The 27,957-nt window shown below is 48.7% G+C and overlaps 1 protein-coding gene across 3 annotated transcripts in view; it reads right to left on the reverse strand.

Annotated features, from left to right (window-relative positions):
* Positions 1-2,188: 2,188 nt before the first annotated feature.
* Positions 2,189-27,957, reverse strand: part of ITGAL (integrin subunit alpha L) — a 39,244-nt gene continuing 13,475 nt past the window's right edge. The window contains exons 12-31 of one of the 3 annotated variants that reach the window (XM_058569631.1): positions 26,103-26,254; positions 25,626-25,763; positions 24,961-25,158; positions 24,687-24,817; positions 23,119-23,279; positions 22,862-23,013; positions 21,144-21,233; positions 18,232-18,285; positions 18,063-18,136; positions 17,567-17,708; positions 15,767-15,877; positions 15,260-15,339; positions 15,060-15,146; positions 13,484-13,559; positions 8,606-8,719; positions 8,284-8,340; positions 8,087-8,194; positions 7,601-7,696; positions 6,746-6,856; positions 2,189-5,117 (exon numbers count right to left, since the gene is read on the reverse strand). In XM_058569631.1, the coding sequence (XP_058425614.1) occupies positions 4,944-5,117; positions 6,746-6,856; positions 7,601-7,696; positions 8,087-8,194; positions 8,284-8,340; positions 8,606-8,719; positions 13,484-13,559; positions 15,060-15,146; positions 15,260-15,339; positions 15,767-15,877; positions 17,567-17,708; positions 18,063-18,136; positions 18,232-18,285; positions 21,144-21,233; positions 22,862-23,013; positions 23,119-23,279; positions 24,687-24,817; positions 24,961-25,158; positions 25,626-25,763; positions 26,103-26,254 (2,306 nt within the window). In that variant the 3' untranslated portion in view covers positions 2,189-4,943. Of the gene's footprint in view, positions 5,118-6,745; positions 6,857-7,487; positions 7,697-8,086; positions 8,195-8,283; positions 8,341-8,605; positions 8,720-13,483; positions 13,560-15,059; positions 15,147-15,259; positions 15,340-15,766; positions 15,878-17,566; positions 17,709-18,062; positions 18,137-18,231; positions 18,289-21,143; positions 21,234-22,861; positions 23,014-23,118; positions 23,280-24,686; positions 24,818-24,960; positions 25,159-25,625; positions 25,764-26,102; positions 26,255-27,957 lie in introns of those variants that run through there. The other 2 variants (XM_058569630.1, XR_009224079.1) reach the window with 2 other exon arrangements.

A 27,957-nucleotide genomic window follows, 5' to 3' on the forward strand; every position in this document is an offset into this window, starting at 1 on the left:
CCATCAGTGAGTCGGGGGGATTCTGGGGTGTGACCTGTTGTGCTTAGCTGAGGAGGACAGGCCATGTCTCGGAGAATCACCCATCTGCTGAGCACGTCTTGAGATGAACACCTACTAAGGGCCTGAAAGTGTCCTGTGAAGGTTGCTTCATTCTATTTCACAGATAAGGAAAATGGAGCTCACAGAGCTAAGTGACCTGCTCAAAGTCACTCCGTGGCTAAGAGGCAAATGAGACATTCAGACCACGTCTGCCAGCCTCCACCTGCCCCCAGCAGCTTGGCCACACAGGCAGGTGGGGAGTCATCACTCTATAAGGTCTCTTGGGCCTCAGAATCCTGACATCACCCCCAGCCCCATGCCCATCCTCAGGGCCTTGTAGCTTGTGACATCACCCCCAGCCCCATGCCCATCCTCAGGGCCTTGTAGCTTGTCAAGAGCAATTAGCTTTTCTAAGCACATTTCACTCCAGCCTCTCATGATGGGCAAGCTCTGGAAGGGCCTTAGAGATCATGTAGTTCAATACGGTTTGATTGCAGTGGTTTTCAAAGTTTTAATTATTTTTGGAGTAAAACATTATTTTTCAAGAGAAATCTCACAGTGTTTTAAAGACCTTTGTAAACTTTATGCTCATTTTTATACAGACACCCTACCACATATAATTTCAAATATTAAAGTACTCCAACTCCCACATTAATATAGTTCATATATGTAACTATATACGTTGAATAGAACTGCATTTGACCACCTGACGTGAGATTACACTTGTAGACATTTACTTCAATATTTATTTCAATTATACAATTTAATTTATATATATATATATTTGTGTGTGTGTGTGTGTGTGTGTGTGAGGAAGATCAGCCCTGAGCCACATCCATGCTAATCCTCCTCTTTTTTTTTTCTCCCCAAAGCCCCAGCAGATAGCTGCATGCCACAACTGCACATCCCTCCAGTTGCTGTATGTGGGACGTGGCCTCAGCATGGCCGGAGAAGTGGTGCGTCGGCGCGCGCCTGGGACCCGAACCCGGGCCGCCAGTAGCGGAGCGCGTGCACTTAACCGCTAAGCCACGGGGCCAGCCCTAAGTTTTATATTTTGAAGTTGATTTCTTTTTCAGCTCCCAAATGTATTCGCAGGCCCTTGGAAGCTGGGAGGGCCTGGGCACAGTGCCTGTGGTGCTTCATTGATAAAGTAGCCTGTATGCACAGACCTTAGTATATAATTTAGTATATAATCAGCCCCACCACCCCTCTCTTCCATGGCAGTTCCTGAGGTACCTTCAGATCCTAGGTGGAACAGACCAGACCCAGAAAGAGCACATGTCTTCCCCAGCATCGTGGTGGAAGAGCTAGGACTCCAATACCAGGTCTTTTAACTTGGAGTCCAGCATGCTGCTTTTAGCACACCATCCTGCGCAACTAAACCACCATCTCTATCCACCACCATTATCAAGCACATAAGTACTGGGAACAGTGCTCAACAGTTTACAAGTGTTATCTCATTTAATGCTCATAACAGCTCTGAGGGATATACAGTTATTATTCCCACTTTACAGATGAAGAAGCAAGTCCCAGAGAGGGTAACTGCCCCACGTCACACAGCTAGGAAGCAGCAGAGCCTGGACTGAAACCTAGGACCGACTGGGTTTTGACTATTTTCCTAACAATACTAAGATGTTATTTAGTCTTTCACTCTTTTTCTCCCACAAGTACAGTGTTTTTTAGAGGCTGCATGACATGTGATGACATATGTCATCAGTCTGACGGCTCACCTGGAATGTGGGCTTGGGTGTTCTTGTTTTAAAATTTTCCCCATTTTGGGGCCAGCCCAGTGGCATAGCAGTTCAGTTCGCATGCTCCCCTTTGGCGGCCCGGGTTTGTGGGTTTGGATCCCAGGTGTGGACCAACACATCGCTTGTCAGGCCACGCTGTGGCGGCGTCCCATATAAAGCAGAGGAAGATGGGCACAGATGTTAGCCGAGGGTCAGTCTTTCTCAGCAAAAAGAGGAGGATTGGCAACGGATGTTAGCTCAGGGCTGATCTTCCTCACACACACACAAAATAAATAAAATAAAAATTTCCCCATTTTAATATCTAATTGGATAAACACCAATAATATAACCCATATAAACAAAAGCTCTTTGGGGACCCTCAATTTTTAAGAGTGTAAAGGGATCTAGAGACCAAAACATTTGAGGGCCACGGAATCAAACCTTTATTGAACACTTCCTCTGTGCCAGCCCCAGTGAGGGGTCAGTGTTGGTAACACGTGAGTGAGGCTTGAGTCCTGCCTTCCAGAACCTCCTACTCTTGAGATAGGAGCCCACACAATCAGCACCACAGTTATGTGCCCCGATGAGGTATAAACAAGGTGGTGATGGAACGGTCATTTTGTCTAGGAACGGACAAGATGAGGAAAGCTTTGAAAAGATTTTAATGGATAGAAAAGAGGTGGACCTGCTGGCAAGGGGAAAAGCATGTACAAAGGGAGAGAGACAGAGAAAGTGTATGTATGTGAGGACAGGTGCTGTTAAGTGAGTTGGGATATAAATTCCTGGGCATGATGATGGCAGGTCTGTTCCTGAAATGAACCTCCCAGATTTTCTGTGCTTTCTTGCTTCCTGCTTTGATGAAAATATTCACTTTTTCTTTTCTTTTTTAGTGTCACAGAATATCACCTCCTCAGAGAGACTTCCCTGACCACCTATCTAAAAGGGCCCTCTCCATCACCCTGTAACCTGTTATCCCTCTTTAGTATCTTCATGGCCGTTATCACTACCTCGAACCACATTTCTCCTCTTTTACTCTGTTTTCTCATGGGAGTGAAACTTTCTGAGGGCAAGGACTTATTTGTCTGTTCATCACCCTGCCCTCCGAGCCCAGAACAGGGCCTGACACAAAGCACTCAAGAAATGAATAGAACTTGACTTATGTTTCACGCGACCCACAGATAATTTCATGTACTTTTAATAGTTCTGTGATATTCCTTAGAGTTAAAACATTTTTTCCCCTCTCTGGGAAATGAGGCCTCTCTTCTTCTTTCCTGATGTCTCACTTATCCAGAAGGGGCTTGATGAGGCTGGAGAGGCCGGCAGGCTTTGAAAGACTGTTCTGGGCCTTGTATGCCAGGCTTGGGAATGTTCACTTACTCCCTTATGGGCAGAAGGGAGCCATCAAAGGTCACTGCTTGGGGGACCAAATGTTGTTTCTCACCACCTAGCGCCGGACCGGGAGCTGGCTTAGACTTACACAATATTCCCCTGGGGTCCTACTGACCACAAGAGGGCAGCACTGACTAGCCCCCTCTGTCCCTTCTATGGGGAGGGGGGGCTGAGAGTGAGGCCCCTCCAATCATTGCTTTAAAAAAGGGGGTCAGGGAGCGTCTATTCTCACATCTTAATGAATTGTCGATGCCTCCCTAACCTTTTCTCACTTTCTGTGTCTCTCTCCCAGCTTCTCTTTTGAATTAACTCACAATGTCAGGTGCAGGTCAGTCTCTAAGGGTCATCATGGCAAAAAAAAAAAAAAAAAAAAGAAAAGAAAAAGAAAGAAAGAAAAGAAAAGAAAAAGAAGAGCTGACTGTTTTGGTCCCACTTAGTGAAAGGGTTGAGAAGGAAACACTGATTTAATTGAGCCAGGCTGGAATGTTACACCAAGCATAAAAACATCACAAAATTGGACAAAATTTCACACTTATTGGATAAATATATGTAGGCACTGTGCTTGGTACTGGGGAGCCGGGTGAACAGATTATGGTCCCCACCCTTGAGCTCACAGTCTCACAGTGGGGGCCACAGTGGGGTGTGATGGAGTCCTGGTGGGGCTGTGGCAGGAGGGGCCAGGCATCTGAGGAAGACTGAGCCTTGAAGGATGGGGATGCCACGGCCCATCCAAACTTTTTTCTCTATCTTCCCGCAGGCTCCCTCCCTAATTCAATGAAATTGTTCAAGCACCTACTATGTGTCTGGCTCTGTGGTATCACTAGGATCCCAAGGTGAAGAAGACAGGTATGGTCCCTACCCTCATGGAGTTCACTGTTTAATTTGAGAGACAGATATTAAGTAAATCATTTGACGATTAACAAATATGATCCGTGCGATGAGGGCCAAGTGCAGGCTAGTGTAAGCGTGTATAATACAGGAGCCCAACTGAGTCAGGGTCGGGGGCTGCCCTGAGGAAGTGATGCATGAGCTGAGATCTGAAGGCTGAGTGAGAGTAAGCCAGGAAAAGGAGGCAGGAGGAATGTTCCAGGCAGAGAGAGCAGTCCGGGTGAAGGCAGTGAGACAGGAAGGAGCCTGGCAAGCGAGAAAGGCTGATGTAACTGAAGCTTAGAAAGGGAGGTGGAATGTCTCTAGAGGAGGCTGGGAAGGCAACAGGGGCCCAATCTTGCATCGACATATTAAGGATATTTTGCAGATTTGGGAAGGCACGTTAAGGAATTTGGTCTTTAGCCAAAGGGTAAGGGGTATGCAGCAGCAGTGTAGTGACACAGACTTGTTCTCTGGCAGCAGAATGGGAAGCTGACTGGACTCCTGGCAGGAGTGAGTGCAGGGCAAGGTTCTGGAAGTCTGAAGCCTCTGTGGACATCTAAGGGCAGGTGGGTGTGAGGGCTGGGAGTGTCACTAGGTCCTGAGATTATGGTTTCTCCAAATTTGGATCAGACGTTCTCTTCCAGCGGAAGAAACTAAGAGGGGCTGATGGAAGCCAGGACCATCTGACATTACAAGCCCTCACCTCTGTAGCCTTCCTGGCCCATCCGTCAGTGGATCCTCACCACGAGCCTGCAAAAGGAGGCGGGCAGGAATGAGCTCCATATCCAAGATAGGAAAACAGGCCTAGGGAGGGGCAGTGACTTGCCCGAAGACACACAGTGAAATGCAGGTAGAGGCAGACTGGCACCAGGCATCCCAAGTCCAGTCCTGGACCCTCTGCATCAGGCCTGGGCCTCAGTCTTTGCCACCTCCATCCTGGGCCTCCTCGTCACGGAGGGGATCCAGGCAGCCAGGATCCACAGCCTCTTCCCCAGACGCTGGCTGCTCAGAGTTTTCTGCAGGGATTCCATTTGAGGCATCTACGTCAGCCTCCATCTTCTCCTTCAGGTTCCGTTTGAAGAAGCCAACCTATAGGAAGATAAAAATTGAGTGAGCAAAAAGTCCACGGAGCACGTTGGACCAGTTGGCCCCGGCAAAACGTGAAAGCACCCTTTATGTTAATAAGTCGTATTGTGCACAGACTCATGGTGTCTGCTCCGGGGACGGGGTGAGGGTTCTTGGCAACATGTTAAAAAGCTGTACATTTCATAGTTCATTCTTTAGGCTCATCACAATGTCATGTACCAATATCTTAGGTGGGTGATGTGACAACATCTAGTAATAACAGTAAGAGCCCGCACTTATCTGGTGCCTAGTCTGTGCCATGCACTCTCTGTTGAAAGCTCAAAACATATATATATTCTTTGGCTCAGCAATTCCAGCTCTAGGAATCAATTCTAAGGACTATTTGGACAAGTGTGCAAAGATGTGGGTAACAAGAGCCTTTTTGTTCACATTGTTTGAAAGAGATGTACGTAAATGACAAACAATCTAAACGCTCATCAATAGGGAACTTGTTGAGTAAGAGGTGGGGCATCCATGGGCTGGCCCAGTGGCGTAGTGGTTAAGTTCGCCAGTTCCGCTTTGGTGGCCCAGGGTTTGCGAGTTCGATCCTGGGCACAGACCTACGCGCCGCTCATCAAGCCATGCTGTCCCATATACAAAAATAGAGGAAGATGGGCACAGATGTTAGCTCAGGGCTAATCTTCCTCAGCAAAAAGAGGAAGATTGGCAATGGATGTTAGCTCAGGGGCAATCTTCCTCACCAAAAAAAAAAAAAAAAAAAAAAAGAGGTGGGGCATCCAGACAGCAGAAAAACACCCGGGTTACAAAGCAAGAGGTAGATCTGATTGTGCTTAGATGGAAAGACATCAAGATATCCAGGGAAATATCCAGGGAAAATACAAGTGGTATCTATGGTATTACTCCATTGACTTTTTCTACATATATACACATACACTGACTGTTCTCTCTTTCTCTCTCTCATGCTCGCACATACACACATATTTTAACAATAAAATTAGAACCTGAAAGAACAGAAACAAAATGGCTGATAATGACAACCCTCTAGGGGTGCAATAGGAAGAAACTTTGATTTTGTATATTCTCCTTTCTGGAATATTTGAGTTTTTCCCATGGAACATCTACCCTCCAGCACTCTTCCTCTGGCTAACTTCTACTCATCCTTCAAATCCTAACTCAAAAACCACCTCTCTTGGGAGGCCTTCCCAGACTCCCCAGCCTGTTAGGCTCCTGTGTTATAGGCTCCAGAGCACACAGGCCCCCTAGTGGAGCCCTCGTCATGTGTGTTCCTGTCTGTCTACCCCATTGGACTGTGTGTTCCACGAAGGCAGGGACCATGTTTGTGGTACGCGCCTCTGTAGCCCAGTGCCTGGCCCTCCCCACGTGGGAGAGTCCTTTTTCCTGGGTACCTAGTCCTGGCTCTGCCATTGCTTGGTGGAAGGATGGGGGAGAAGTCTCACTTGCTCTTTGGGCCTCAGCAGCCTCATCTGTAGAAGGAGGGAGTAAGCCGAGGCCCCACCTAGCTTTAACACTCCTTGGTATTGATCTTGGTATTCTCCTCCCTGACTCCTGCCCATTCCCCTTTCTGCAGCCTGGATATCTCAGCAATGCCCTTTATTCCCAAAAGCTCCCACCTTGTAGAGCACCCAGAAAATCAGCAACAGCAGCAACAGTCCCCCGATGCTGCTCAGCAGGTAGAGATAGAGCATTTCCTTCTCATATACAACATCAACCTTCATGATGACCTGGGGGAAGAGCAGAGGAGGGAAGCGCAGGGAAGAAGCCTTTCCCATCCCTAACATTTACTTATGAATTTGACCTCCATCTCTAGGTCTTAGCATTTCCAGTTTGGACTGTATCATGACACTGGGCTTGGGCCCAGACCCTCTCTCTCCAGTATACCTTCCACTGCAGCCAACCAGAGCCAACTGGCAAACAAGCACCATGGCCTACCTTAAACCCTTAAATGGCTTCCCCTCAGCAGAAGGATAAAATGCCAGAATCTCAGCTCAGCAGGCAAAGCCTTCTAGAACCTGGCTTCTGCTTACCTTAAAAAGGTAAAAAGCTAAAAGCTGCCACTTCCCTTCTCCTGCTCTAGGCTTCCTGCTCTTAAACCTGCCCTGCCCACTCTCTCAACTCTGAGCCCTGTTCTCACTGCTCTCTCTACTTAGAGCGCCTTCCCTCACGCTCTGCCAGTGGGACGGGTACCCCTTTGCTGAGCTGCCATCAAATTGATCTTTACCTGACACATCTCAGACAGCTGACCTTGTGGTCTGCTTGCCCACCAGTGGTGGCGGGGAGCTCACGGCTTCCAGGAAGCCTCTGCCCAGGCTGATGGCTCTGGCTATGGGGCGGTTCTTACTGTGCTATGCTCACCCTTCTGCGGGGCTCTCCCACTTCCAGCTCTAGCTCTTCCAGCTCCCCCTTGGGGTTCCTCATATCCTCTGCTGATCTCTGTTCCTGGGTCTACTGAGGAGGTAGAGAGATACCTGGGCCAGAGAGGCATTGCTGCCATAGAGGTGGAAATGCTTGCTGCTGTTGAAGGAGATGGAGAGAGAGCTGCAGAGGCTGAACATGGAGGAGGCCTGTGGGAGGGTGGGGGAAAGCATCAGGGCCAGCAAGAACAAGGACCAAGAACCCACTCACTTCTGCCCCCACCTCAACTCAACGGGGAGCAGTGGAGAATGGGTTCTAGTGGGCTTCTACTCAGTTCTCTACTGTAGCATCTAATGTGCCACTCCACATTGTTGGAAGGAAATTTTTCATATAAAGAACATAGAAGAACTGTCTGTAGGCCCATGAAAACAGCCATGCAAATTTCAAACAAATCATGGTTCTCTTTCATCTGCAACTGTGGGGATACTTCATCGAGATAGAACCAAAAAAATGCAGGAGGACTACATGGTGAGGAAGCCTACCCCCCACCCCTCGAGGCCCCCCACAACCACTTCATGTCTGCTGTCAGCAGGCGCTACCTCGATCTCCCCCACCAGCTCCACAGTCCCGATCACTTGGACGAGGATCTCTTGCTTGAAGACAACTGGGCAGTGGAACTCGGCTCCAGGCAAACAAGGCTGAGGGGACTAGAGAAAGCAGGGGGTCAGAGAGGCCTATCTTCCCACCTGCACTCTGCCCAGCCCCCACTCCAATTTCTTAGCTCACATGCCCATACCTCAGCCACACTGGGTGGCCTCTCCAGATCCTTACGATGGCAGTTGACAGGAGGCTCCTAGGAATGAAGAGGTGGGGTCTTTGGTTAGTCCAGAACTGAGAGAGGACACCGGCCCCTTAAGCCTAGAACCTGATATTCCTCCCTACTCCCCAGATAAGACCTTGGCATCCCCCCAGTTCTTCCCAGCTGGCCCTTGGCAGATTCAGACATCACTGAGTCCAACAGAATTCATCCATCCTCATTCCCTTCCCACACACCAGTACCCTTTATGAGCTCACCCCCACAGACCCAGGTGTCCTTTCCTCCTCCAGGCAGCACTCACCATCTGCACACTCCAGTTGTACCTGATGGGCCCCTCACTGTGAACTCGTGGTACCCCAATCACGGCCTCCAGGGTGGGCAGGTTGCGGTCATGGACAGAATGCTGAATCCTCACCTAGTACGGAGGACAAGGGGCTGCAGAGCCCGGAATGCCAGCCACCCCAACTGCATCCCAGATACAAACTTCACTGGCTGAGGCCCGAGAGCCCACTCTTTGTTAGGCAGTGGGCAATGATCAACCACACCTGGCCCCTGTCCTCAAAGCCTTACAGTGTGGGTTATGTGCATTTCTCTGCTTTCTCCACATGGCAAACCCTCACACATCCTGCAAGGTACTGCTCAGATATCACCTCTGAAGGTCTGGCTGACTCCCCAAGGATAGAGCAGCTTCCCCATCATGTGTTCCCACAGCACGCAACCTCCCCAGCAGGATGGCAAAGAATCTGCTGTGTGTCTGTATCTCCACTAGACTGCGAGAGCTTTATGAGCACGGGAGCGATGGTTTACTTCATCTGCAACTCCCCACTGCTTGACACGGAACCTAGCACACAACAGGCCTCAAGGAAAGTAGTTTTTTGAATGAGTGAAAGAATGAATGACATTTAACAAGGATAGATGCAAAAATTATATGCACAATGCAGGTTGGGAAAGACCCAATCTTGGCAAGTGCATTGAATTAATTTAAGAAACATTTCCTAAGTACCTTTTTATACAAAAGAGCTTTCTGTGCTAGGGCTGGAAGACCCAGGAATGTATAAGAAAGTGACACAGGAGTAGCACCAGTGAAAGTCTCAGGGAGGTCAAGCAGGGAGATAAATATCCAATTTGAGGGGTTCTCTTGTTCAACGAATACTTGTGGACACTTTTAAAATATCAGTTAAATTAAACTGAAAAGGCCTCATGTCAGAGGCAGCATTCAATTTGACTGTGAAAGACAGACAGGAGTTTAACAGATGAAGATGGGGGAAGGCATCCAGAAAGAGAAAATGAGGGAGTTAGGACAGCAGGTGAGTGTGATGTGGCCGGAGGGTAGGGTTCCTAGAAGGAGAGATAGGAGATACCTGTGGAAAAGAGACTTGGGATGAGACTGTGGAGCCTGAAGGCCCGAGGGCAAGAAGTCAGGGGACCACTGACTAGGCAATGGGGAGTTGTGGGGCAGCTGAGGAGCTGGCTCCAGGGGGGTTCATCTACTGCAGGCATTGAATGGGAAGAAGTTGGGGAAGGCAGGTCAAGGCCCACGCTGGGGGCCTGGGCCAATAGTCCAGTTGCAAGAAGATGCGGAACTGAGTCTGAGCAGTAGCGGGGACAAAAGAAAGAAGAGGGTGCAGACAGCAGAATGTGAGGAGGCAGTGGGACCAGGCACAGAGGAAGGAGAAATTCACCCAGACTGGGAAGTTTTGCTTGAGGAAAAGGTACTTTTAAAGAAGGATTCTAAGCAAGTCAGAGGAATGCTGGCTTAGGGGAAGATGATAAATTTGGTTTAGAACATGTTGAGACCAAAGCTTCAAGAGGAGCAAGTGTACTCCTATTTATATGTCCAAGAGAAATAAAACATACGTCCCCACAAAAACTGGTACAGGAACGTTCAAGCAGAATTATCCATAATAGCCAAAAAGTGGAAACAACCCAAATGTCCACTGATTGATGAATGGATAAATCAAATGTGGCCTATCTTACAATGGAATATTATTTGGCAATAAAAATGAATGAAATACTGGTACATGCTACAACATGGATGAACCTTGAAAATACTGTGAAAGAAGCTAAGTCAAAGAAGCCAGTCACAAAAGACCACATATTGTATGATTCCTATGTAAAGGCCAGAACAGGCAAATCTCTAGAGAGAGACAAAAGTAGTAGTTGCCAGGAGCTGGGGAAGGGAGGAAGTGGGGAGTGACGGCAAATGGGTACAAGGTTTCTTTTTGGAGTAACCAAAATGTTCTAAAATTAGATTCTGGTGATGGTTGCACAACTTTGTGAATATCCTAAAAACCATTGAAATTGTACACTTTAAGCGGGTAAATTGTATGGTGTGAGGTATATCTCAATACAGCTGTTAAAGGACAAAAAGAAGATGCTAGGAAGACATGCCAATGGAGATGAGCGACAAGCTGCAGGGGCAGGTGCATTGGAGGAGCAGGAGGGACACAGTCTGGAGTTGTCAGCTGGAAGGGCTGCACTGACACTGTGGGAAGTGAGACACACCTAGTGGAAACTAACAGGATCAGAGCAAGCAGCGGCGCAAGCCCCGAACCGTGAACCTGCTGTGAGGGGATGGTATTGGTGACAAAGCAGAAGACAGAGGGTTAGAACACGTAGCTAATAACTATCACCACCTACTGAACACTTCCTGGGCTGGGTCTCATCTGATCCTCACTGAACGCATGATCTCATTCAGCTCTTTCAATATTCCGATGTGGAGGGCAGGACTATCATCCCCATTTTACAGACGAGAGAACTGAGGCTCAGGGAGACAAGCTAATTTGTCTGAAGCTATCAAGTAGCAGAGCTGGCATTTTAACCTAGGCTGTGACTCCAGAGACTGGAATCACTATGCTCTATTGCCTTCCTTGAATCATAGTGATGATAATAATGCTAAAAACAGCCAAAATTGACTGATGGCCTATGTGTCAAGTGCTACGCTAAGGACTTAACATGCATTTTCGCATTTGCTCCTCATAACAATCCCATAAGGTAGGTGCTACTGTCATCCCCATTTTACAGATTGAAAAACTGGGGCTCAGAGAGGTTAAGTAACCTGCCTAAGGCCACACGGCTTTAAATGGCAGGGCTTCAAAAAGCCTAAGCTCCTAACCAGCCAGGGGAGCAGACCATGAGGAAGGAGATCCTGTGGCCCAGCTGTCCAGCTCTCACTGGGTTTCCACGCCTGTCTAGCTTACAATAAATCTCAATGATTAGAGCTGATTTCCCTGTGGGAAAAAGGGCCTGACTAACAGGGCAGCTTTAGGAAAGAGGGAATGGATGACCAATGTCTCATGCCCTGTTGGGTTTAGTTAAAATGGAAACCATTAGGGCCTTTAGCAGGAGTGGCTGCTTGGAGGAGTGGAGTGGGGAGCCAAACGCACAGCTCGTGAAGCCGGAGGGTGGTGAGATGGATGGAGGCACACAGCCCTGACGACTATCCTGAGAGGGGAGGGGAGGAGGGGGAGGGAGCTCAAGGGCTTAGAGCTGGTTCCAGGCTGAGGGAGGCAAGGATGTAAGGAGGCTTCCAAAGGAGCTGGGGAATCTCAGGGCCACAGTACAACATCCACCTCATCCCTACAACAACCTCCACTTCCCAAGACACCACGCCCGGCACTCCACAGGGAGTAAGTAAGCCATTTAAACCTCATGACCCGGGCCGGCCCCGTGGCTCAGTGGTTAAGAGCACGCGCTCTGCTACCGGTGGTCCGGGTTCGGATCCCGGGTGCGCACCGACGCACCGCTTCTCCGGCCATGCTGAGGCCGCGTCCCACATACAGCAACTAGAAGGATGTACAACTATGACATACAACTATCTACTGGGGCTTTGGGGAAAAAAAGGAGGAGGATTGGCAATAGATGTTAGCTCAGAGCCGGTCTTCCTCAGCAAAAAGAGGAGGATTAGCATAGATGTTGGCTCAGGGCTGATCTTCCTCACAAAAAAAATAAATAAAAACCAAACCTCATGACCCCCTGTGAAGTTCTTATTCCAAACCCTCATGTCACTGAGGCATGGACAGGTAAGTCCCTGGCCCAAGGACACACCAGCACAAGTGGCAGAGTTGCAGTTTGGATCCATGCCTGCATGACTCCTTCCTACTGTTCTGTTGTAAAAGGCCTGGCCTGGCCAACCTCCCTGGGAACCTGGAGCCATTCCAGTGAACAGCACTAGAAGCCAACTCAACTGGCCATTCACAACACTCTATTTCAATGCAAACGGGCATCTGACCTTCCCAAAGGCCCCTCTCCATCATCACAGCATCAAGGGGAGGTGGCTCCAGCCTCTGTTCTGAAGCGGCCCTTCAGAACTAAGCTTGGGGTCCCTTTACTGCCGGGCTCCTTTCCCAGTCCGCCTCGACTCCAGTGCAGCCTTGGGTGACACAGTTCCTCTTTGGGGCCTCAGTTTCCTCCACAGTACAATGACAATACTCTTGACTTGGTCAATGCCTACTCCGCTCTCAGAGGTTGCCTCCCAAAAAGGCTTAGACTCCTCAAGCTTCAGACTCAGGGGGCAGCCTCCCTCTTCTGAGCTCCTGTAATGAAGATTGCCATTACAGCACGGAGCATACAGCATGAAAAATGACAGATTCATTTAGAGGTTTAAACACACGGATTTTGGTATTCAAATAAGTGTTTGAATTTGACCTTTCCTCCCATTAGCTGGGTAACCTGGGCAAGTTACTCGACCTGTCTGTGCCACAGATTTCTCATCTGTAAAATGGGAGCGACAATGCCTATTACAGGGCTCTCATGGGCTGATGTGAGAATTACAGGGGCTGAGCATACAAAGCCCCAGGCACAGGACCTGGGTTTGCTGAGTGGTCAGGAACCCTGTTCTATTTACTGCTGCCCCAGCACCTAGCAAAGTACCTAAACTAGAACGGTGGCTCATTAAATGTTGGAATGAAAAACGAGGTTCTCTCAGAGCCTTCTGGCTCTCAAGTTCTATGAGTCTATAAATAATTTATCCAGTGGTGGAAAGGAGCTGGTGCGTATGTGCTGCTGGAAGCATTTCCGTGGAGGCTATAAGGCTATACGGAAAGAATCATGAACTAGGTGGAGGGCTGGACTCATTGAGGATGGGACTGTGTCTGGTTCGTCTCCGCATCCTCAGTCCCCGGGATGGGGCTGAATGAATGTGTGACCTATAAGGACCTTTTCACATTGGGGTTCATACCTGGTAGATGTGCTTGACGTGCTGGATCTTGGGACCCTTGGTGGTGAAACTGATATAGAGTGTGGAGTCTTCTTGGCTGTGGAGAGAGAGAAGAGCAGAGGTGGAAGGTGGAGAAGACAGCAACCCACTCTCCGGGGGGGCAGGGAGTCTGGGCCAGGGGCAGCCTCTGAGTTGCCAGCCACTGTGCTAGGGACTGCACAGCCAGGATCTCATTTCATCCTTACAACGCCTTGCTGTTTCCCTTTGGAAACTAAGGCTCGTGGAAGGCATCAGCCTCTTGCCCAAGTCCCACAGGGGAGTGGAAGGCCAGGACTGGAACCAGGCAGTATGCCTTTGGAGCCGAGCCCTCCCACTACACACCACCCCACTAGTTTCCACTGTACTCTGGGCCCCACTGCTCATCTCTTAGATGACTGCACAGCCTCTGGCTCCCTCTTCCACCCCATCCTTCCACTGACCTTCCTCACGTTACTACTCAGGAACTCAGCCGCTCACCTACTCAGAATCCAGCAATGGCTCCTTGCTGCCCACAAGAGTCAGGTCCAAAGGCCCCCATGTCTGGACCTGCCCACTTCCCAGTCTGCCTGCGTGCTGCTCCCCCACACATACCCGCCCTCTCCTGAGCTTGCCCACTCCCTGCTCCCCGGATCTGCGCCACTGTTTGCTGCCTCCATGTCTTTGCCTATGCTATTCTCTCTGATGAGAATGTCCTCCCTCCTTCCCGGCCCTTACCCGAACCTCCTCATCCTCCAGACCCTAATTCAAGCCTCAACTTCTCCATGACCCCTTCCATCTCTCCTCTGACCTGCACCATCTTTCCTGGCTGTAATTTCATATCACACTTCAGACAGTATCATTCTGTTTGGCACTTGTGTTCAAAAGCACTAGAGATGGGCTCCGACACTGTCCCCGTCTTTCTCTCACTGAGCCAACTTGAAAAAGCCACTCCACTTTTCTGGCTTAATCTCCTTTTCTGTAAATGAGAAGATCCAACTAGTGATCCCTGTGGGTCCTTCTTGCCACACCATTCTGAGACTCACTGACACTGTGTGCATGAGTTTGGGCTCTCATAGAGACCATAAGCTCTCTGTGGGCAAAGGCCATTGTGCAAACTTTTCTCCTACCTCTTCTAGCACCGCTAGCCCCCAGGAGGGAGGAATTCTAGCACAGTTAAAAACAGTAAAGAGCTTGGCTGGCGTTTTGGAATCAGACTTGAGTTCAGATCCCGGCGTCAGTACTTCCTAGCAGTACGACTTTGGGCAAGTTATCTCCCTTCTCTGAGCCTCAGTTTGTTCATTAGTAAAATGGACAGAGGCACAGCCTCCTCCTGAGGTGTCGAAAGCTCCAGGGAAAGCCATCAGCTGTACAGTGCAGCTGGCAGAGTCTGACATAAGGTCAGCCATCAATGTACTTTTTCTTCTATCAGTAAATGCTGCTGGAATCAGTTCTAATTACCCCTGGGGGGGCTCTAGGAAAGGGAGAGGGCTTTGAGGGAGAGCCTTGGGAGGCAAGGTTGGGCCCCTGGGTGGGGAGGCTGAAATAGGAGGAGAGGGTTGGATGGCTGCTCAGGACTTACTCCTCAGTCAAGATGTTGATGGGGTACAGGACTGGGACGCTGGTGGTTGCCGAGTTGTCCATCAGGAGGCCTGAGTCCTCATTTTCACTGCATTTGGGCAAGGTAGAGGGCAGTGTTAGGAGAAAGGTTTGGCCAGGACTGCGTGGCAGGTTGAGGCCGGGGCAGGGATGCTGGCAGGGGTCTTGCTGGGGTCTGCTCACCAGCTCACATCGGCGTGCAGCTCGACAAAGTCCCCCCAGGAGCTGTTCAGCAGCGTATGAAACATCACCTGGATAACAACCTGGCAGGAAAGGAGAGGAGAATGAAGAAGGAAAGGGCCTGGGCCTCAGGGGGCAGCCTGAGCACCTCACAGCCCCCACGCCCAATAGCCATTATAACCGGGACCACTTATTGAGCGCTTACTACATCTCAAACACCGGGCTAGGGGTTTTCTCCCCATGGCACAGATGAGGATACTGAGGTTCCAAATGGTTAAGTCATGGGTATAAGCTCCCCAAATAAATAACTCAACCCCAGGTTTGTCTGATTCCAAAGTCCAGGCTCAGACATGACACGAAATAGCTCTGCATACATTCCCTTTGGGATAGGGGGCGGGGTAGGTGCTTCTTGGCCAGTCTCTTGCACCCTTCCCCAGAGCCAGGAGCTCCCCCTACTCCTAAGTTCACAGTCCTTGGGCTGCTTGGTTCCCAGGGGGTCAAAACACTCACCAAACTGCCTGTTCTAAAGATGGGAGAGCTCACATTGCAAGAGAGGGTCCTGGTCAGAAGGTTGGGTTCCTCGGGCAGCTCCTCGCAGCTCACAGGTATCTGGCTGTGAGGCTGGGAGTGAGGAGAAAGAACGAGCTTTTTAGTGGGCAAGGTTCCCCAGAGGCCACCAACCCTCAGGGCCTACCTCCTGCATGGCTATGTCCCTGCCAGGGCCCATTCTCGGAGAGGGGGGGGCCAAAGAACCAGGGGTGCAGAGAGAGGGTTAGTGCAAAGATGTTCGTCATAACGTTATTTACAATAGTGAAAAACTGGAAATAATCAAACAGTTCAAAGGGCTAGAAATGGTTCAGTAAATTGCGGTACAATCACAGGAGAGAACGTGGAGAGATCGTTAAAATGCTGCTACATTTTCACAGTCAGCAACCACTTTGAAAATGAGCTTGATCCTGGGCTGAGCAGTATGAAACCATTCATCTTCATCACAGTCTGTGAGGGTCTGATTTCAGCCTCAGATTGGGAAGGGAGTTAGAGAAGGAAAAAGAGGCTCAGGGAAGTTAAGTGAGTTTCCCAAGGGCTCACAGCTGGGTAACAGCAGGGATCTGGTGGGAACTTGAACACACGTCTGTTTCACTGCAGATCTCAAGTTCTTAATCACTCTACTAGACGCCCCTTAAGGAAGCCTTTAATGTTTCTATATAAGATTAAGTCAAGTGCCCGTCAACAGAAGAATGGATAAACACAATATGGTAGATCCATACAATGGAATACTATTCAGCCTTAAAAAGGAAAGAAATTCATATATGCTGTCACATGGATGAACCTCAAAAACCTGTGCTAAGGGAATAAGACAGACACAAAAGGACAAATATTGTGTGACTCCGCTTATATGAAAAATCAAAAATAGGCAAATTCATAGTGATGGAAAGTAGATTAGCGGTTACGAAGGGCAGAGGGTGGGGAATGGGAGTTATTGCTTAATGGGTAGAGAGCTTCTGTTTGAGATGATGAAAAAGTACTGCAAATAGATAGTCGTGATGGTTGTACAATATTGTGAATGTACTTAATGCCACTGAATTGTATGCTTAAAAATGATAAACTGGTAAATTTTATATTATGTATATTTTACCACAATAAAAAATTTTAAAAAAAAACATGGAGGAAAAACAACCATATGGAGAGCAAAATGCCACTTGGTTAAAACAAATATAGAATAAATAAACATACAATGTAATTTATACATATGCATATAGATAAACAGAAGGATAAACACCAAAATATTAAAAGTTGTAACTGCTGAGTTGCAGTAGTAGAGCTGATTATCTTCTTTAAACTTCTCTGTAATTTCCAAGTTTCTGTGGTGATCATGTATTACTCTCGTAATAATAATTTAAAAAATAAGAGTTGTATTTAAAACAACCTAGGCCATCCCTCAAAAACACTTTGGTCACCTCTAGGAGAGAGGTAGCTTGATCTCACTGAACCTGTGCACATCTTGGTCACCAGGTCCACAAGCCTGTGTCACACCCTCCATTTCATGTGACTCTCTCACTAACCCTCTGAGTGTCCCCAACCTCACTTTTTGGTTGCGGAATCTGAGGCCCAAAGAGGGTGAACTTTGCTTCTCAAGTCAGAGAGCTCGACGGTGGCCATCAGGGCTGAAAACCCAGATGACCCTAAGTCCTCTGCATGCCAGCTGCTGCCCACATCTTCAGGCTGTCCTGGCTGCCTGAGGCCCCTAGAGGCCAGCAGAAGCTGCAGGGACAAGCGTGGCATGCGGGCAGGCCCTGCCTTCTCGCTCACCTTGAGCATCTCCACTTTGCGGAAGGACAGTCCCCCGGAGTATTTCAGGCCAAGCCGGACCCAGTAAGCGTCTTCTCCTGAGTTATTCAGTGTCAGCTCCACAGAGAGGCTGGCAGAGGGGGTCAGACGCAGGACTCTGGATCTAGGGGAAGATCAGAGAAAAGTTATGGGGGCCATAGTAAAGGAAGCAGGATGGGAGGTGGGGAATTTCAGAACTGAGGGATCTGGGAGGCCAGAAAAAGTAAGTACATAAAACATAAGCTCCTATGCATGGGGTTTAAGTTTTGTGATCTCATCTAATCCTGACAGGAGTGCCCCAAGGGACTTGCATTTCTCAGAGAAGGAAACTAAGGCCCAGATGACACATCTAGTGAGTGCAGATGGGGGTCTTCTGTCTCCACCTCCAGTGTTCTTTCTAGCACACAGGAGCTGTCTCAGGAAAATACCAAGTGGAATAGGAGGGCCTGGGGGTTGGGGGGCTGGAAGCCTTACAGACCTTTCATGGGAGAAGGACACCTTCAGGTTTGCTTCACATTTCTTGTCCTCTCCGCAGTTCTTCTCAAAAGGGATCTGAAAGACCAAGAAGAAAGCACTAGAAGGCTCAGGCGCCCAGACCTAGGAGGGCCTGACCCTGGTCTCTCTGTCTGCCCCTCTTCACCTCTTACCTCCCTGGTCTCCGAGTGTGCTGAGGGTCTCAGGATGGGCTGTATGTCCTGGTCCTGCTGAGCACAGATGAGTGAGAGGGCCGGGAGACAGGAAAGGTTAGTTGAGGCAGCAGAACTCGTGGAAGAGAGCTGGAGGGGTTCAGGGCTTGGGGCTCAGCAGGCTGGCTATGGTCTGCACTCCCAGGAGCCAATGCCTTCCCTGGGCAGGCCCCACCCTCCTGACTCAGCCCAAGGCCATCTGTGCAGCCCTCCTCCAATGGCAGCTCCTCAAGGGAGGCTGAGGCTCTGGGTGTCTATTTCCTCTCCTAGACAGGAGGTCTGGGCCTTGACAAAGCAGCTCCCACAGTTCCTCCTAGCCTGTCTCCTCCCCTGGCAGAGACACCTCGCTGCACAGCCTCTGGACACACCTGCCTGTGACTTGCTTTTACTGTGCTTCTCCTCTGTGAACCCTATCTCCCTCCTAGAACAGCGCTCCATCTCTTATCAGATCAAGGCCAGTTTTTCAACATTTCCAGAGCTTCTGCTCTGGGCCAGGCCCCATGCTGGGTACTGGGTATACACCAGAGAACAAAACAGACACACCACCTGCCCTCCCAATCTGAGGAAATCGTCAAGCGTTATGATGGGACAAGTAGAGGATATACTTAAAGCATGTAGAAGGGAATCCTATCTCACACTTGAGGATCAGGGAAGCTTCCTGAAGGAACGGCATCTCAACTGAAATCTAAAGGATAAGTGGGAGGGAGCCAGGTGAGGAGAATGGAGGGGGAGAAAGAAAGAACAGTCTATACAAAGGCCGAAGCCAAGCGAGATTGTGTCTGTGCAAGGAGCAGGAAGATGCTCAGACTGGCTGGAGTGCTGTGTGTCACAAGGGGCAGGAGAGAGAAGCAGGGTCCAGGTTCCCTTGGGCCTTGCAAGCCATGTTAGGGAGTTGGGACTTTATCTTGAGGGCAATGGGGTCGTAGAAGTATTTTATGGGTTATCAGCTATATGTTCTAGAAAGCCTCCAGCCTCCTCTGCTTCTAGGCCACCTGCCAAGCAGCCTCCAGACTCTTCCTTCCTGGCGGCCTCTGCTGACTGCTGGCCACCCACCCTCAACATTCATACACAGATTCCCACCACCCACTGGACCACAGCCAGTCCCCAGATGGGCATCTATGGCCTCTGTCTTGCTCAGTTGTCCTTCTGCCGAAGCCACACCCCCCTCCCCATTTCCCTTGAATGTACACCATACATTCCCTCAGGCTCCTTCCCCGGCCTCTCCTCTCTCCATCTACCCAAAGTCTACTCATTCTGCAAGATCCAGAGCCAGTGACACTTCCCCCAGGAAGGCTTTTTTGATGCCTGTGACCTCAGGTCTCTTTTTTACCCTGAGTTCCTGCATCACACAGTTTGGCATTTAATTCGTGCCAATGGCAGAGACTGCTGGTTGTCCCCATACTGTATCTCCTTCCTCACCTTCTGCCTTTAAAATAAAGCCTCCACTTTTTATCTGGTCACATGGCCAAGTGGACAGACTATATGTCTCTGGCTCTCTTGTAGTCAGGTGTGACCATGTGACTAAGTTCCAACCAATGAGATGTAAGTGAGCGTCATGTGGCTTATCGGGAAATGTTCTTAAAGGGAAAGGGTGTGTTCTTCTTCCACCCTCTCCCTCGCTTTGTGCTCTCATCACACCAAACCCCTCTCATCACACCAAACCCCTGGCAGCTTTACGCCTGTGCTCACACTACACCTTCTGTCTGAACGCCCACCTGCTCTTCTCCACATGGGGACTTTCAGGGTCACCTCTTGTGGGAAGGCTTTCCTTATCTTCCAAATATGTGGCAGAAGATTGTTGCCTCCCGGTATCTGACTTTACCGTAGCCTTATCACAGCACGTTGTAACTGTCTATTGACTTCCAGTAGCAGCCTCTGAGCCCCTCACAGGGAGGGACCATGTTTTATTTACCTTAGTGGAGCCTGTGCCCAGAATAGGGCTTAGCACATGCAGGTGCTCAATCAGCTTTCCTTAAGTGCATGATGAGCATCTGGTGGGCAGGGGCTTTAATTTTCCATAAGCACACCATCCCATCGTTATCTTCAAATCTCAGGAGAGTGAGCATGCGTGGGGGGGAGCGCACTCATTGCATGCTGCTAAAAGCCACAAGAAAGAATGCACTTAGCAGTCACCGTGCTCCAGCTCTGGGAGAGGCCTCACAGTGTCGGGACTCATTTTATAGGTGGGGTCATAGTCCTAGAGAGAGAATCTGGTCATGCTCGTGCCAGGAAAATAAATCCACATCTTCAGGCTTCCAGGCCCAGGTCCTTTCCACCAGACCCTGCTGCCTTCCGAAGAAGTCAAACTACCAGCTGAATGTCAAGGATTGCAGAAAAGGAAATCAGGCTTGTGGTACTGGGTGAGGAGTGCGTGGTCTGGTAGACTACGGTAGACATTGTTTTCCTCTTTTACATCATAACAGCACCCCAATCTGGCTTTGAGGGAACACACCTGGGCAAGAGCGCTAATCAGAGTGCCCTGTCCTTCCACAAATAAGGGACGGTCCGAGGCCTTCTGAAGTCCTCTCCCCAGAATTTGCATCTTGAGCAGAACCAAGAGCCTGATGAGGTCTGAAGCTGATGCACGGCAGGGGCCTGGAGCAGATTCACTGAACGGGCTGTGCCCTGAGGAATCCATCCTTTCCTTCCTATCAAAAGCCCCCCGAGCCTCCACCCTCAGTCCCCTTCTTCCCAACCTTGCTTTTCCAAATTTCTCTTAAATACAAACTCCCATAAATTCCTTTCCTGCTTAAGTAAGCCATATTTGCTTTCTATTGCTTAAAACCAGAGACTCCTATATAATACAATCTTGCTAAACTGAATTTCTACTCTCCCCTCCTTCCTATTAATTCCCTCAGCCGATCTCTTCTTACCTCCCTTTGGTCCCTCAGTGTCCCTTCTTCCTCCCAGAGAGAGAAATTTACGGAGACGTTGATGGGAGAGATGAGGTCTTGAATGCATACCTGAGGGTGATAAGAATACAATCTATGTTGTGAGTTTAACCTTTACCACACTTCCAGTTAAAGGCACGCTTTGTCCATACTTTACAAATGATAAAATTCCAGTAGTTAGTTGTCTTCTGTACCAGTAGTGGAAATATGTTTACTACATATCAGGTGTTTATCAATATGCCCAGGGTTACTTCTCAGCACAAGTGTCTGTCTGCAGCCCCAATTCCATGGCAGACATTGCTAATCAACCACAGCACTTCTTCCCATTGAGTCCTAACAGAAGCCCCTGAATCTCTGTCACACTGCTCTACGCAGCCATTATCAAAGTTTGCACAAGAAAAGAATATTCTAGAATAACTATGGATGAGTCCTAGTCTTTTGTGACATTACCAGTGCCTGACTCTGGCACTTTGTAGACACTCAAATCATATTCACCTAAAGTTTCTACCAACCCGAAGAGGTAGGCATTATTATCTCCACATTAAAGATAAGGAAAACAAGGTCTAAAAAGGTGATGGGATTTTCCTGAGGACTAGAACTAGGAAGTGAACCCAAATCTGTCCAACTCCCAAGTCTAAAGTCTTTCCATCATGTCACAGTGCCTCTTCTCTGAAAATGTTTATAATTTCCAAATCTTGTAATGGCGGGGGGGGGGGGTGGGAAGAGACAGAAGGGCACTGAGTTGAGGTATGAATTAAATAACTGTGAGTTGATAATTGTTGAAACTGGGTGATGGGTATTTGGGGGTTCATTAAAGCATTTTTCCTACTTTTGTGTATTTGAAATTTCCCACAATAAAAAATATAAAAAAAACTTGAAAATCTTATACACTAATCCTATATTCAGTCTTCTATGAAATATTTAAGAGACCAGAATAATTTAGTAATATCAATCTTATTTTACACAAGACTGTTATAAGCAAACTGAATTTGGGTATTTTAGCATTGTTTAAACTATTATTTAAAAAAAAAAAAAACCTCTGGGGCAGGCCCAGTGGCGTAGTGGTTAAGTTCACATGCTTTGCTTTGGTGGCCCTGGTTCGCGGGTTTGGATCCGGGCACGGACCTACATACTGCTTATCAAGCCATGCTGTGGCAGCGTCCCATATATAAAGTAGAGGAAGATGGGGGCGGATGTTGGCCCAGGGCCAATCTTCCTCAGCAAAAAGAGGAGGATTGGCAATGGATGTTAGCTCAGGGCTAATCTTCCTCACCACACAAACAAACAAACAAACAAAAAACCTCTTTCTGGGATGGATGTTAATAATAAATGACCATGTGTGCCTGGCAAATAATGATATACCACTGTGACTGAATATTCCATAGCCATTAAAAATAATTATGAAAGCTGGGTGGCAGCATTAATATATGATGTCTGAAAAGAGTAGGAAAAAAATAAGTACTTTACAATGGTAATCATGTTAAAAACACTTAATGTAGATAGATTAGGGACTAGAAGAAAATATGCTAAAGGTATTATTACTACTATTGTACAGTAGAGGAAATGGTGTATGGAGAAATCAAAGTGACTTGTGACCCAGCTGGACAATGCCATTGTTGAGCTTTGCACCCGATGTTGCCTCTCACTGCAGTCAGCTCCTCACCCTTCATTTCCCAGAGAAGTCTCACTGGCTCCCTTACCGGGAAGTGGAACCAAAACCCAGTGCAGGACATGACGTCCGTGACAGCTGTGTTCCCGCTGAGTTCATGTCTCCCTCCGGGAAACAACCCCCGGCTTCTGGGCCGATGGCCATCCAGCTGCAGAGTGTAAGTGAGGTTGGCAACCAGGGGCCCTGGGCAGAGTAGAAAGGCAGGAGTTGAATGGTGGCGGATCCTGGTACCATAAGCCTGAATTTGGGGCGAGCAGCTGCTCTGGGGAGCAGGAGAACAGTACTGACCTTTGAATTGGGAGGTGAGAGACTTGACCTGGAAACAGACTGTGATGTTAACTCCTTCCTTCTTCTTGTCACTGGTTGAATAGGAGCACTCCACTTCATGCACTGGGATCTCGGCCGGGGTGAAGGACATCTGAGTGATGATATCCACCACAGGCCGTGCGCTGTAGGGCAGAAAATAACCAACTCTCTCCCTCGGCCTCAACTGCAATCCCCAAACAGACATGGGGCTCCATCTATCAGAGGCCAGAGGACTCTCCTTCCCTAAAGTAGACCTCAACGTCACTATCGCCTTGCAATGATGATAACAATGATAATGAGGGGCTGGCCAGGTGGCACAAGCGGTTAAGTGCGCGCGCTCCGCTGTGGCGGCCCGGGGTTCACTGGTTCGGATCCCGGGAGTGCACCGACGTACCGCTTGGCAAGCCATGCTGTGGCGGCGTCCCATATAAAATGGAGGAAGATGGGCATGGATGTTAGCCCAGGGCCAGTCTTCCTCATCAAAAAGAGGAGGATTGGCAGATGTTAGCTCAGGGCTGATCTTCCTCACACACACACACAAAAAAAACAATGATAATGAATTAGGGTGGGCTCCCCATGCATTCTAGCAGCCTTCTGACCCATTTTCCACACAGAAGAGTGAGCTTTTAAAAAGAGAAGTCACATCGAGCTCCTTCCATGCTTATAACCCTTCACTGATGCCACACAATATTCAGAATAAAATCCAAATGTTTTGCTATCCATGCCTACCTCTCCAGTCTTATCTCCTACCACACTCTCCCTTGGCTGAACATGTTCCAGCCACGTCAAACCTTGGCCTGCCTTGTGGCCTTGGCACATCCTGGGCTTTCTACATAGAAAGCTCTAACCCTAGATTTCTGCAAGCCTGGCTCTTTCACACCTTTCAAGTCCCAGCTCAAATATCACCTCCTCAGAGAGGCCTTTCTTGGCCTCCCAATCTATAGTGGGTTTCCCCTGCTACTCTCTCTCACAGTACCCTGCTCATTCCCCTCATAGCTCTTTTCACAACTTGTAATTACCTATTTAGTTGTTTAATTTTTTATTACATGTTTCCCCACACATCCACTCTATACCCAATGCCTGGTTCACTGTTGAAGACATAGCAGGTGCTCAATAAATATCTATTCACTCCATGATGTCACATGACACTTCCAAGTAAGGCAGCAAATGTCACCACCATTTCAAAGATGAGGAAACTGAGGTCCTGGGAAGCTAAGTGACTGGGGTAAGATCACCCAAGAAGTAAATGAGAGAGCTTCCATTTGAATCCAGGTCACCAGGTTCTAAAGCCATCACATGAGGTTGCTTCTCTAGGAGGTTTTAGTGTCAGACAGGCCTGGGTTCAAATCCCAGTCTGTCCCTGAATAGCAGCTGTTTCACCTAGACTAAGACATAAAGCCTGTATGAAGAGACCCTATCTCACAGGGTTGGGGGAAAACCAAAGGAGGTAATGCCTATAAGCGTCATTAGCACAATGCCTAGTACAAAGTAACTGTTCAAAAGATGGGAGCTGAAATTATTATTAGGTGGGATCAGGAGTCCCGTCTTACCTCAGCACGATCACCTGACCCTCAGCCCCCACAGCCACATCTGCCAGGCCATCCTCTCCAAGGTCCTTCACCCCGTGGATGGAGCGTCCAAACCATCGAATTCCTGAGGACACCCGGGTCCCTTCTATCCGCTGAGACCAAGAGAGAAATTCACACTAAGCTAGGGAGAGGACAGGCTGAAGGGTGGGAAGAGTCAGGCTGGGGAGTGGGGTCTGGGTTTGGAGGCTTCCAGGTGCCTGGGAATGGGTTTTGATTGGTAGGCAGGATACCTCACCTGACTTGGCCGGGGGCTCAGCCCACCATGCCGCCCATTGAAGATGTACACAGCCCCCTGCTCCTCCAGAGGGGCTCCCACAGCCACGTCCATCAGCTCATCCCCGTTGATGTCTGTCAGGGCAGTGATGGCTGCTCCAAATCGCCCAAGGGGGTAGCCAGGATCCCCCTGCAGTTCTGAGACCACTTCAAACTCCAGCTGGGAAGGAGCAAGGCGACAGGTGCCACCTCAATCACTCAGCAAGCTTTCAGAGTGTGAGGCACTGTGTACGTGAAGAACACTAAAGAAATGTCGCATGTGGTCCCTCACAGAATTGGAATGGGGCCTCAGACTAACCTGAATTCAAGTCCCAGCTCCACCTCTTGCCATCTGTGGGACCTTGTGGTTTTGGAAAGTCACCCAGCCTTGCTGAGCCGCAGTGTTCCCATTTGTAAGATAAAGCTCACAGTATCTCAGAAGGTGACTGGGAGGATCAAATGAGGTCCCATATATGTAAAGTTTTGCACACCGTCTACCCCCAGTGATTATTAGCCATTGTTTGACTGTTGTTCTAAAGGTATGATTGATACACGATCAGAAGAGAAAGCCTTTCACAATAATTAGGACCTGAGTAGGCCTGGGAATCTGTTTCTCCCACCCCCTCAGTTCAGTGTCCTGGTCCACACCTGTTTTCTCTGGTAGACAAACACTCGGCCTCCTCTCTGCTCCCCATAAAACAGAGGAGCTCCAATCAGCAGCAGCTCTGTCTCCCCATCTTGGTCCATATCAACGCCACACAGCTCTCCACCAAAATAAGAGCCAATCTGCAGGGAGAGGAAGACGTTTGAGGAAGAGCCCATGAGCAGGATACCCCACTCTCCCTCAGCTGCACCACATCCCTCCTACTCCAGTCTCTCAAATAAAGGCTCAAGTCCTGGATTCCACTTACAGCCTGTATGAATTAAGACAAGTTGGCCTCTTTGAGGTTCAGTTTCTTAAACTGGCAAGTAGAGATGACAAAGCTTACCTCAGAGGGTTTTGTGAGGAACAAATGTGACAGCGCCTGGCACAGGGCCACAGCACAGTAAGTGGGTGAGTGTTTAGGAGACAGCAGGGAGCATCTACCAGTCCCTGATCTGCAGACGCCCTGGGGCCCTGCTCACCTGGACCCCCTCTATTTTCTGGATTTGGCTCCAGTGTCCTCTGCCTTCCAGCTCTCGGAACAGCAGAACCTGCCCCACATGCTGGTATCGGGGGGCTCCAGCTGCCAGCAGTGATGGGAACCCTTGGGAGGACAGCCAGGTCACTGTGTAACCTGAGGAGAGAGAGAGAGAGCAAGGGGCTGGGAGTCAGAAACACAGTGGCTGCTGGAAGAAGGTAAAACCCAGGGGCAAAGGGGGCAGAGACCTGGGAAACTGGGTTAGCAGCAAAGATGCACTGAAAGAGCCAGAAGACCTTCTCCTAAGAAAAGCAGCCACATGCTCTCAGTGGTACAAATCTTGCCAGCTTGGTCCAAGGCTGCATTTCTCAAACTGTGGACAACATACATGCCCGGGAAAAAGCAGCCCTGTACCACAAAGTAAATGTGTTGCATCCTCCCGAGTCTCAGTTCACCTGAGGCTGGTAAGGGAGACTACGTGTTTTTTATTTTATTTTATTTTTTAATCTTTATTTATTTATTTATTTATTTATTTCCTCCAAAGCCCCAGTAGATAGTTGTATGTCATAGCTGCACATCCTTCCAGTTGCTGTATGTGGGACGCGGCCTCAGCATGGCCAGAGAAGCAGTGTGTCTGTGTGCGCCCGGGATCCGAACCCGGGCCGCCAGCAGTGGAGCGCGCGCACTTAACCGCTAAACCACGGGGCCGGCCCCCTATGCGTTTTTTAAATAATAAAATAAAATGGGATACATTAGTAAGAAGATGCAAAGTTTGCATAAATATTAAAAATACAGCATAAGACTTGAAAAAATGTCCTGCTTAAAGATACCACTTCAGGTTATCTTCATCCTTCACAGCTCCTGTGGCGAGGGTCTCTCCCCTCTGTTACTGCACTGAGGAAATGGAGGAAACGCTGCAAGAAAGGAGGCCAGGGACCGGGCTACAGCCAGGAGCCACCCAACAGGAATGCTGATTCAAAAGATGACTAACTGACCCCATTTGATCTTCTCTGCTCAGAGCAGTTGCAAGTGAGTGAGAAAAACCGAGATGTCCGAGACTCGACAGCATGTGAGAGGAAGGGTGAAGAGGCTCCTATTCGCTCTTGTATATTCCTGAAGCCCCAGGGTGAACCTGCCCTTTGAAATCAGAGAGACAAGGTTTTAATCCTAGTGCTACTACTTCCTAGCTGTGCAATCTTGAGAAAATTACTTCATGCCTCTGATCCTCAGTTTTCTCATCTAAAAAAATGGGGATAGTACCAAGCTTAGAGAGTGGTTTTGAGGATTAAATAAAACCATGGACATAAAGAATATAGGGGTGTGTATGTGTGTGTGTGTGTGTGTGTGTGTGTGTGTGTGTGTGTGTGTAGTGGGGTGTGAGCCTAACTAGAGATTAAACTTTGGGGTTATTTCTTCTTCTTTAGTGAGCAGCATTGTCAGCTATTTTGTAGCACGCTGAAGAACAGAAAATCCCCTTGAAGCAGAGGTGTAGGCACCACGGTGCATGTGTAGTGATCACTAGCACAAACGTTGGGCTCTACCTACTAGTTCTGTGACCCTAGGAGAGTTATTTCAACTCTCCTGGGCTCAGTTTCTTCATCTGTAAAATTGAGATGATAAAAATAGCTACTTACAGGGTTGTTGTGAGGATAAGATGAGATAAAATATGTCAATACATGTCAGGCACTTAGAACAGTGTCTGGTACATAATACTTTCTTAGTCAAGAACGTCAAAAAAAAGAAAAAGAAAAATAACAGAGGGCAGCCTCCCTCAGAAGGGTAGACGCAAGATGAATAGGACCAATTTTCCCGAGGAAAGGATTTAATAAGATCTTTGTGTTCTGAGAGTTTGATAAAGG

Source organism: Diceros bicornis, chromosome 26, assembly GCF_020826845.1.
Source record: "Diceros bicornis minor isolate mBicDic1 chromosome 26, mDicBic1.mat.cur, whole genome shotgun sequence".
Classification (NCBI taxonomy): domain Eukaryota; kingdom Metazoa; phylum Chordata; class Mammalia; order Perissodactyla; family Rhinocerotidae; genus Diceros; species Diceros bicornis.